The 11,947-nt window shown below is 34.0% G+C and overlaps 2 long non-coding RNA genes and 2 gene segments (V, D, J or C); all 4 read right to left on the bottom strand.

Annotated features, from left to right (window-relative positions):
- Positions 1-1,706: 1,706 nt before the first annotated feature.
- On the bottom strand, positions 1,707-2,205 carry LOC125781011 (uncharacterized). Its single transcript, XR_007424053.1, has 2 exons — positions 2,119-2,205; positions 1,707-2,018 (listed from the first exon to the last, which is right to left on the bottom strand). It is a non-coding gene; the product is annotated as an uncharacterized LOC125781011 (long non-coding RNA).
- A 1,230-nt stretch (positions 2,206-3,435) lies between these two features.
- LOC125781144 (T cell receptor beta variable 12-3-like) lies at positions 3,436-4,115 on the bottom strand. The segment is given in 2 exon segments: positions 3,436-3,755; positions 3,868-4,115. Coding segments are annotated over 2 exon segments (363 nt in total).
- Positions 4,116-5,836: 1,721 nt separating this feature from the next.
- On the bottom strand, positions 5,837-6,586 carry LOC125781012 (uncharacterized). Its single transcript, XR_007424054.1, has 2 exons — positions 6,326-6,586; positions 5,837-6,145 (listed from the first exon to the last, which is right to left on the bottom strand). It is a non-coding gene; the product is annotated as an uncharacterized LOC125781012 (long non-coding RNA).
- A 999-nt stretch (positions 6,587-7,585) lies between these two features.
- On the bottom strand, positions 7,586-8,086 carry LOC125781008 (T cell receptor beta variable 12-3-like). The segment is given in 2 exon segments: positions 7,586-7,910; positions 8,022-8,086. Coding segments are annotated over 2 exon segments (363 nt in total).
- Between the last annotated feature and the right edge of the window lie 3,861 nt (positions 8,087-11,947).

Genomic DNA, 11,947 nt, shown 5'->3' with positions numbered 1-11,947 from the left:
GATGTGCAGAGCTAAACCGACTGGCTGCTGCTTTGCTCTTCCCCCTTTTTTTCATGACTCATCGATAACAGGAAATGACATAATAAGAATTTAAATACAAACAGAGCAAGCTTGCACTCTGAAGGACAAATCTGTTTTCTTTAATATACCTTTATAAGTTTCTTCGAAATTAATCCACTTAAAGAAAAAAATAAGAAAAATTATTGGATGAGAAGAAATGTCCACAACGCAGACTTATGGTATGAAAGATTGGGCAGTCCTGATCATTTTTATGATTTTCCTTTTTAAATCATTGGTTGTTCAGGTCAAGCAGTGGAATGATGATCCTTACTTTTGGGATGAGTTAGGGATTTAGAGATGAGTTGAAGTGGTGATCATCCAACATCCTAACCTCACTAAAGCTTGTGTTGGGAATGCAATCAGATCTTCAGAGCAATGCTAAGAGGTAAAAGGTAATGACATTGCATTTGGTTTGTATTTGGCTTGTAAGCGCTGCATCGTTGCTAGGTTACCTGTGTGTGGCAGAGTAATATATGGAGAGCTTCTGTTACAGTGCATTACTGGCTAATAATGTCATTAATAAAACGCCTCTCAGCCAATCACATTGCAGGGTCGGAACTAACTGTGGCATAATATGGTATTATAATACCAATTAAAAACATTAAAAAGCATTAATCATGTGCAAAAGCACACCTCAGGCGACTCTGTTTGTGGCGTGCTTGCAGAAATGGTTTCTTTCGCATCACTCTCCCATACAGCTTCTCCTTGTGCAAAGTGCGCTGTATTGTTGACCGATGCACAGTGACACCATCTGCAGCAAGATGATGCTGCAGCTCTTTGGAGGTGGTCTGTGGATTGTCCTTGACTGTTCTCACCATTCTTCTTCTCTGCCTTTCTGATATTTTTCTTGGCCTGCCGCTTCTGGGCTTAACAAGAACTGTCCCTGTGGTCTTCCATTTCCTTACTATGTTCCTCACAGTGGAAACTGACAGGTTAAATCTCTGAGACAACTTTTTGTATCCTTCCCCTGAACAACTATGTTGAACAATCTTTGTTTTTAAATAATTTGAGGGTTGTTTTAATGAGCCCATGATGCCACTCTTCAGAGGAGATTCAAATAGGAGAACAACTTGCAATTGGCCACCTTAAATACCTTTTCTCATGATCGGATACACCTGGCTATGAAGTTCAAAGCTCAATGAGGTTACCAAACCAATTTTGTGCTTCAGTAGGTCAGTAAAAAATAGTTAGGAGTATTCAAATCAATAAAATGATAAATTTGCCCCGGTCAAATTTTGGTTTAATGCATATTGCACATTTTCTGTTCGTACAATAAACCTCATTTCAATCCTGAAATATTACTGTGTCCATCAGTTACTAGATATATCAAACTGAAATGGTTGTTGCAAACACCCAAATATTTAGAACTAAAAATGATTAAGATTAATAGGGGTGCCCAAACTTTTTCATATGACTGTAGTTTGTAATGTTATCCACACTTTTTATTGGTATTATCATTCTGTGTGTGTGTTTGAATGTGCTCATATGATATACAATGAACATTGAACCTTCATCTCTATCTTCATGTTCTGCTTAGAAGCACCTGCAGTGTATGAACCACGAGTCCAGGTGAACCTCACCATCACACATTACTCTACTGTAGAGGTTAATGACTGACTGTTAAACTGATCTGAGTTACTGTGTCAGACTTGTAGCACAGTAATATAAAGCAGAGTCTGCAGCCTCCAGCTTCTCTATCTGCAGCGTTCCCTTCAGCACCTCTGGACGGGTCATTATGTATTTATCAGCTTTATCAAACGGAGGCTCAATTTTAGCATTGTCTTTACCGAAAGAAAAAGCCAGCAGTTCAAGATCCTGTGTGTCGTGTCTTCGTCTGTACCAGAACATCGTTAAGTGGTCAGTCTTATCATGTCTACAGTTTAGTATCACAGATGAACTCAGATGGTCCACAAATGATATTTTGGGTTCCTGAACAATGTTGACTCCATCAGATGCATCTGTGTAAAATTGTAAAAATATTAATAGATAAAAACACATCTTCATATTTATACATTGACTGTAAATTGAATTTTAAAACAACTTATAAGCAGTACTTACGTATTGTTAGAAGTAAAGCTAAAATTACAAAAATAAATATCATTCTGTCCAAAACAGAGCTGAAGCTTTGAGTCCTGATAGTGAGGATCTTATTCTAAAGTAGAGGAAGGTCAACAGCTTTTCTTGCTGGTTGTTGATCCTCCCACAGAGAAATGAGGGCTGTTCCAACCACACTGAAAGTAAAGAGTAAAGAGTAAAAATTTTTCATTAAAAAAAGTTTTGCAACTTTCTGCATTTGCTTTTTTTTTAAAAGTAAATTTAATTTCAGATAAATTTAAGTAACTTCAACTCGGTTTCAAGACGTAAATGTTACATAGAGTAAATAAGTGAACTGAACTTCAGTCAATCCTTTCTTTTAGTAAACTTTACTAAACTTCTGCATACAACATTACCTAATTACAATGACTTTATTTATACAATATTATTATTTATATTTTAGTTAAAACACACATTCAAATATTTAAATAATCTCAAAGATTTATTTTATAAACAGACCAAGTCTCACTGTCTTAAAACATGAATGGCATGTACCAATACATTCTTTATAGTATACAAAAAAATAATGTATTACATGCCATCCATGTGTTGAAACAGTGTAGTACAGTATGTGTGTTTTTACTAAACATATTTTAATTTCAGGAATTATAATATAGTATGTATCATAAATTATTTGAGTAATATTGTATAAATTAAGTAAATGTAATTAGGTAATAATGTATTCAGCAATTAAGTAAAGTTTACTAAAAGAAAGGATTGATTCAGCAAAAATAAATTAAGTAAAGTTTACTAAAAGAAAGGATTGATTCAGCAAAAAATAAATGAAGTAAGATTTACTAAAAGAAAGGATTGACTGAAGTTCAGTTCACTTATTTACTCTATGTAACATTTAAGTCTTAAAACCACCTACATTTAACCAATATGCTATAGATGTTGCTAGTGGTGTTGGTGCCAGTGGTGATCTGTGCATTGGGTTGGGCCCCGCCGGCCATACTGGCCAATGAGGAGATTTATTGTCAATATATTTATGGAACCAGAGGGGATTATAAGAAATTTTCTAACATGTTTAGTAGAATCCAGTGTGAAAAAGACAGCTGGTGGAGGATCAAAGTGATGGGAGCTAATATTATATAGATTTATTATTGTTTCATGTGTGCAAGAATATAATTAATCATTTATTTATATCATTGCTTGTTTTTTTCCATCTCCATATTCAGCATGAGGACACCTGCAGTGTATGAACCACGAGTCCAGGTGAACCTCACCATCACACATTACTCTACTGTAGAGGTTAATGACTGACTGTTAAACTGATCTGAGTTACTGTGTCAGACTTGTAGCACAGTAATATAAAGCAGAGTCTGCAGCCTCCAGCTTCTCTATCTGCAGCGTTCCCTTCAGCACCTCTGGACGGGTCATTACGTATTTATCAGCTTTATCAAACGGAGGCTCAATTTTAGCATTGTCTTTACCGAAAGAAAAAGCCAGCAGTTCAAGATCCTGTGTGTCTTGTCTCTGTCTGTACCAGAACATCCTCGTCTGATCACTCTTCTCATGTCTGCAGTTTAGTATCACAGAGGAACTCTGGTCCACAAATGATATTTTGGGTTCCTGAACAATGTTGACTCCATCAGATGCAGCTGTGTAAAATTGTAAAAATGTTAATGAATAAAAAAACCTTGTCTTCATATGTATGTATAAATATAGGTGACTGTTAATTTAAGTTTAAAACAACTTATCATAAGTACTTACGTATTGTTAGAAGTAAAGCTAAAATGACAAAAATAAATCTCATTATGTTCAACACAGAGCTGAAGCTTTGAGTCCTGATAGTGAGGATCTTATTCTAAAGCAGAGGAAGTTCAACAGCTTTTCTTGCTGGTTGTTGGTTGATCCTCCCACAGAGTAATGAGGGCTGTTCCAACCATGACAATTTTTTTTTTTCTTCAGATTTTTCAGTCTCATATATGTCTACTTGAGTGATTCCATTTTCAGGTGCAGCAAGGAGAAGATGCAGGGAGCAAATGCATATGAACGTAATTTATTTAACAACAAAGAAACAAACAAAAGACCTTAAACAGAAACTTTGAGAGTTTAACAACCTGAACTGACGCAAACCTGTACAAGAACCGACAAATTAAACAGGAAACGCAGGGCTATAAATACACACACAAGGTGGCAAGGGAAACAGGGAACACCTGGGGAAAAGTAACGAGGGGGCGGAGCTATAGATGAAAAACACAGGTGAAGTCACTAGCCGGGCGGAGACACAGAAGTAAAGCACATGGTGGAGATAAACAAATTGGAGAGCATTAGAAACATGGAGACAGAACAGTACCTGATAGCCAGAAAAGAACCTAGTTTTTTTTTCTTCATAAATCAGGTATAAGAACTCTTTTAAAGAGTTAAAGTAAATTTGCTTAATTTAAAGATTGTTTGCAAAGTTCAAGTTCTCCATATTTGTATGTCTCTTCTAAAAACACAATTCTATAAGGAACCAAATGATGTTCTTCCATGATACTGATAAAAAAATACAATAATTTTAGACATTTACGATCGGCTACCCCAATCTAATCTCTTTAATGTAAGCATGATTAAATTGAATTTACTTCATTTGCCTCAATTTTTTAAAGTAATGTTCATTGAAAACTTTTAAAGTTAATTAGACTTAAAAGTGTTTAGTTATTATGCCTAAACTGTAAGTTAATTTAATCATGTTTTATTTTGTTTATATCAGCATGTGCTTTGCACTATAACTATACTTATAATAATTCTGCAAAGTAAGCACTCTTTCCTTAAACCTTATTTGTTTGATTTATTTACCTTTATTTTTCATTTTTTGTCTGGTAGATTCGTTAAATAAACTGGTTAAGCTATTTTTGGCTTATTTTATATCACTGCAGATACAACATAAATAAGAATTTCATTTGATTAAGTGTTTCAGTGAACCTTAAAGAAGAAAGTAGTGTATTACACAGTAAATTCCACAGTGTTATTCACCATCTTGGTGTTGTGTTGGATGGGGGATAAGGGTCTCCACCCAAGAGTTGTTGTGTTTTTGATTGTCTCTCTTGTTCTAAGCTTATATTGGATAAAAAGGTATTTTATAAGTATTTTATGGTATAGCTTACATTTGAAAAACTTTAATAGATAATCTGGTATGTGGTTTCAGGTGAAGTTCAGAAAATATACACAAAAAATAATAATTAAATAATAATTAAAGTTAAAAAAAAAAACTAAATTAATTAACAATTTTGAGAGTTGTTTTACCCTGTAGGGTAAAATGTGTTAACACCGATGAGAGTTACATAAAGTCAATATATGACTCCATTAACTATTAATTAATTTTAACTCTTGTGGAAGAGTTATTTTAACACTATTAAACACTATAGTGGTGGAACCATATGTTATCTAGGACAATGTTAAATTAATCTCTTAAAGAGTTAATTTAACACTGTTAATTTTGCTGTGTAGTACTTGATGAATCCAAGGTGAAGAAGATAGAAAGATGGTGGAAGATCAAAGTGTTTAGAGTTATTATTGTTCAGTATGTGCTGGAATACATTTATTTATATCATTGCTTGTTTTGTTCCATCTCCATATTCAACATGAGGGCACCTGCAGTGTATGAACCACGAGTCCAGGTGAACCTCACCATCACACATTACTCTACTGTAGAGGTTAATGACTGACTGTTAAACTGATCTGAGTTACTGTGTCAGACTTGTAGCACAGTAATATAAAGCAGAGTCTGCAGCCTCCAGCTTCTCTATCTGCAGCGTTCCCTTCAGCACCTCTGGACGGGTCATTACGTATTTATCAGCTTTATCAAACGGAGGCTCAATTTTAGCATTGTCTTTACCGAAAGAAAAAGCCAGCAGTTCAAGATCCTGTGTATCTTGTCTTCGTCTGTACCAGAACATCCTTGTGTGATCACTATCTTGTCTACAGTGTAGCATCACAGAGGAACTCTGATGGTCCACAAATGATATTTTGGGTTCCTGAACAATGTTGACTCCATCAGATGCATCTGTGTAAAATTGTAAAAATGTTAATGAATAAAAAAACTTTGTCTTTATATATATATATATATATATATATATATATATATATATATATATATATATATATATATATATATATATATATATATATATATATAAAGATGACTGTTAATTTAAGTTTATAACAACTTATAAGCAGTACTTACGTACTGTTAGAAGTAAAGCTAAAATTACAAAAATAAATATCATTCTGTCCAAAACAGAGCTGAAGCTTTGAGTCCTGATAGTGAGGATCTTATTCTAAAGCAGAGGAAGTTCAACAGCTTTTCTTGCTGGTTGTTGGTTGATCCTCCCACAGAGAAATGAGGGCTGTTCCAACCACACTGAAAAAAATGATGAGTAAAATTTTTCATTAAAAAAAGTTTTGCAACTTTCTGCATTTGCTTTTTTTTTTAAGTAAATTTAATTTCAGATAAATTTAAGTAACTTCAACTCGGTTTCAAGACTTAAATGTTACATAGAGTAAATAAGTAAACTGAACTTCAGTCAATCCTTTCTTTTAGTAAACTTTACTAAACTTCTGCATACAACATTACCTAATTACAATTACTTAATTTATACAATATTATTATTTATATTTTAGTTAAAACACACATTCAAATATTTAAATAATCTCAAAGATTTATTTTATAAACAGACCAAGTCTCACTGTCTTAAAACATGAATGGCATGTAATACATTCTTTATAGTATACAAAAAAATAATGTATTACATGCCATCCATGTGTTGAAACAGTGTAGTACAGTATGTGTGTTTTTACTAAACATATTTGAATTTCAGGAATTATAATATAGTATGTATCATAAATTATTTGAATAATATTGTATAAATTAAGTAATTGTAATTAGGTAATAATGTATTCAGCAATTAAGTAAAGTTTACTAAAAGAAAGGATTGATTCAGCAAAAATAAATGAAGTAAGATTTACTAAAAGAAAGGATTGACTGAAGTTCAGTTCACTTATTTACTCTATGTAACATTTAAGTCTTAAAACCACCTACATTTAACCAATATGCTATAGATGTTGCTAGTGGTGTTGGTGCCAGTGGTGATCTGTGCATTGGGTTGGGCCCCGCCGGCCATACTGGCCAATGAGGAGATTTATTGTCAATATATTTATGGAACCAGAGGGGATTATAAGAAATTTTCTAACATGTTTAGTAGAATCCAGTGTGAAAAAGACAGCTGGTGGAGGATCAAAGTGATGGGAGCTAATATTATATAGATTTATTATTGTTTCATGTGTGCAAGAATATAATTAATCATTTATTTATATCATTGCTTGTTTTTTTCCATCTCCATATTCAGCATGAGGACACCTGCAGTGTATGAACCACGAGTCCAGGTGAACCTCACCATCACACATTACTCTACTGTAGAGGTTAATGACTGACTGTGAAACTGATCTGAGTTACTGTGTCAGACTTGTAGCACAGTAATATAAAGCAGAGTCTGCAGCCTCCAGCTTCTCTATCTGCAGCGTTCCCTTCAGCACCTCTGGACGGGTCATTACGTATTTATCAGCTTTATCAAACGGAGGCTCAATTTTAGCATTGTCTTTACCGACAGAAAAAGCCAGCAGTTCAAGATCCTGTGTGTCTTGTCTTCGTCTGTACCAGGACATCATGTTGTGGTTAGTCTTATCTTGTGTACAATGTAGCATCACAGATGAACTCTGGCTCACAAATGATATTTTGGGATCCTGAACAATGTTGACTCCATCAGACGTATCTGTGTTGGGTGCATAAAACGACAAAAATCTTAATATACTCACTAAAATACACATAAATCATTTAAGCTTAGTATTGTGATGTTGGAATATGCTGTAAAGTAAGTACTTACGAATTGTTAGAAGCAATGCTAAAGAGACTAAAAGAAATCTCATCTTGTTTAACACAGATCTGAGGCTTTGAGCTCTGATAGTGAGGATGTTACACGGCTTTTCTTGCTGATTGTTAAAGATCCACCCACAGAAAAATGAGGGCAGTCCCAAATACTCAGATTTTTCTTCATATAGAACAATATATATATATATATATATATATATATATATATATATAGTGTAGCAGCCATTGGCATTAAATAATAAGACGCACAGAGAGTCTCTAACAGGTGCTTGTTCTTATTTTGAGTCTTTAGATCCAGTAGCTGGATTTCAAGTACGTCTTTGTCACTGACAAACACCGTAATGAGCACAGCGAAAACCATAAAATATAAAACAGAAACAAAAATATAGTATACACATAAATGCAAGCTACATAACCAACAACAATGTGTAGAATCAGACACAAAATAAACACTCAAAAAAGATACATTTACATCAATCTTGCATACATTTGTATAATATATATATATATATATATATATATATATATATATATATATATATATATATATATATATATATATACATTTGCTGCTATTCTATCAACACTTAGCATTGCAGAGTAAATGACTAAATTAGGCAAAATATAAGCAACCATATCACCCTAAAATACACATATAACATACTTTTGGAAGCTTCTTTCACACGTTTATAAGAAATCAAAGCAACATACCTCGCTCCGCATACCAAACTAATTTTGGCTGCGTTTATCTGTGCTTCTAATGACTAGTAAAGCTACATGAATGTCTAGCTGCATGGTTGATTCCCTCCTATGTTTTTGTAGAGGCATGCATCATTAGTGATTAGTAAGATATTTTATGGGTGTAATTTACCTGATGTTAGTGTTTGTGTGTGGACCAAAGATCAAGTTCCCAGCAGCATTATTTTTTTTGTTAGGACATTATTAATCAGGTTAAGGATTACCTGATTTTCCAGTAATGTTCCTTTTTTATAGGGTCATTCATGGTACTTTTTTATGTGATGTATGTTGTAAAATTAAAGATTTGTTTTTTTTTTTAAGCTATTCAGAGGAGGACTTGTTTTGTGTGCTTTGGATCATTGTCCTGCTGCAGAACCCAAGTACGCCTGAGCTTGAGTTCACAAACAGATGGCCGGACATTGTCTGGTTCCATCTATTACAGCTTACATGTTGTCCAGGCCCTGAAGCAGACCATCACACTGCCACAACCATGTTTTACGTATGATGTTCTTTTTTTTTTGTGGATACCATTTTCATCCATTTTTCTTTTTTTATTGAATCATTAATTTTGAAGACCTTACTTTTTACAGGTTGGTTTACATTGCTTTTTGTTCCTTTAATAAATGAAATACTCATTTAAAACTGCTTTTTATATTTACTCAGGGTAACTTTGTCTGATATTAAAGTTTGTTTGATAATCTGAAAAAATAAGTTTAAGTATGATTAAAAAAGCAGAAACAAAAGATATCTCCAAGGAGGCAAATACATTTTTACTGCACTGTTGCTGGAAAAGGAATTTCTTTATTGTGATATGGTTTAAAACTAAAAAAATAATCTAAGTGAATTTCAGACTTCTGACAGCAGGTGTCTCCTGTACCTTCTTGTAAGACTAAATCCAACGGTCGCTTCACTGTGACTTGCTGCACAGTAATAGATGCTACTGTCCTGATGCTTCAGGTCTGAGAGGTGCAGGCTGAACGTGTTCTTCTCTGTGGTGAGGAAGATATGGAATTTCTCAGTGGGCTTTTCATACTCCTTTATGAGGAACTCCACAGGAGCACCGTGATGGGCTTGCCTGTACCATGCCATGGTGTAGCTGCTCATGCTAAACCCTGGAGCCATGCTGCAGTGGAAGATAGCATTATCTCCGGGAGGAGCCATGGCTGAAGCTGGTGACTGGAACACTCGCTGAGCTGAAGATTCCCCTATGAAAAAAAACAGTAAAATCAACAAGGAAGTGAGAAATAGAATGACATTAAAAAAATGAATGGTTGGAGTATCTGTACACAGAATTAAATGCAATTAAATGCAATTATAATGTGGATATGAATTCTGTGCTCTATGCTGTAAGCAATAAAATACTCACATATACACAAGAGAAGCAGCCATACCAACACACCTGATGACAGCATGTTTTTTTAAAGAAATGTTATCCAGAAAAGCACAGAAACAGAATGGAAATGCTGGAGCGTACAGACTACTAGATATATTGCTGTATGGTTGTGTTGCTAATCTGTTTTGGGGCACTGAAATATATACTGTTAGTTCTCAGTTCCAAGAGACTTAAATGTATGGAATCCATAGGTGTTCATATTATGTAGTCTCCCTCTATTGGTCCAAAAGAGACACTACACTAAACAACATATACTAGTACGTCTGAAAAAAAAAAAAAATAATATCATTCAAAATGTGAAACCCATATATTATATAGATGTATTGCATGCAGAGGGATCTATTTTAAACATTTATATATTTTATTGTTGATTATTATGTCTTACAGCCAATGAAAACCTAAAAATCAGTGTCTCAGAAAATTAGAATATTATTTAAGACTAATAAATTGGTACTTTTAGCAGTTTGGGCAGTGTGCCAAGTCCTGCTGGAAAATGAAATCCGCATCTCTATAGAAGTTGTCAGCAGAGGTAAGCATGAAGTGCTGTAAGATTTTGTGGGAAAACAAAACTGCACTGACTTTAGACTTGATAAAACACAGTGGATCAACACCAGCAGATGACATGTCTCTCCAAACCATCACTGATTGTGGAAACTTCACACTAGACCTCAAGCAGCTTGTACTGTGTGTCTCTCCACTTTTCCTCCAGACTCTGGGACCTTGATTTACAAATGAAATGCAAAATTTACTAAATATTGGTTTACAAATATTGTCAGTATCTGCACCATGATACTTATACTTTTTTTGAAACCTTAACCCTTTGGCCTCCAATGGAGACACTGCCTGTTCTATCTAGTGGTAATGCAACAATGTTACACTCAATTAATTGAAAACAAGATGGCAAGAATCCCAGTCTAAAGTTTTTACAGCCAGTCCAGAAAGAAACATAGGCCAAGTAAAAATTCTCATCCAATTTTTTTTGTTTTAAACTAGTTAATGTGTGTAAAATAACATCTTTAGCTTTGAATGACATGCATATTTAACACATTTTAGCCAAAATAATAGGAAGCAACAATAAAAAATTAAAAGTAAAATAAACGACTGTTCCCATATTGACTTTTTTTTGCAAACATGACTTCCTGTACAAAGACCAAGTTTAGTTTTTACCTTGTTAGGTCCTACTAACTCAAAATAGCTAAGATAGGTTAAAGATGTACATCAAGTAAAACTATGGCTCTCAAGAGGTTAAGGTTAGTTTAATTAAAAATGGCATTTAAATGCTGTTAAACTGTAAAATATATGTCCAAAAGCTGTAAGAAATGTTGTTGTTAAAGTTGTAAAAACTGACTAAATTAAAAATGAAACACAGAAATAAATGGAATTGTCTCAAAATATGTTAACAGTATATCATCTGAACTACAGCTAGACTTTAAAAATCATTAACAACAGGGTCAAAAAAGAAGATGATATATTGTTATCATCAAGTATTATATCTGAAATGCAGCATGAAGCTACAGTTAGAGAACAGCTTCCTGAGTGTCTGGGGTTTGAGGTTTTAGTGAGGCGGTTGTATTAATCTGAAACAGACTGGCTGCGCAGAAATAAACAGCAGAATCAGACGGGAGAACTTCAGAGATGGTCAGATCTCCTTCTTCAGTTTTCTGTCTGTTCATTTTAAAGCGCTGGTTAAATCCCTCTTTGTATGTCGGATCACTGGTTGCATAGCCATAACTGATTAGCTTCATAGCTGTACTGCCAGTCTTTTGCTGATACCAGTACATAAGATTTAG

This window comes from Astyanax mexicanus, chromosome 14 (assembly GCF_023375975.1).
Source record: "Astyanax mexicanus isolate ESR-SI-001 chromosome 14, AstMex3_surface, whole genome shotgun sequence".
Taxonomy (NCBI): domain Eukaryota; kingdom Metazoa; phylum Chordata; class Actinopteri; order Characiformes; family Acestrorhamphidae; genus Astyanax; species Astyanax mexicanus.
This window is presented reverse-complemented; position numbering and strand designations above follow the sequence as displayed.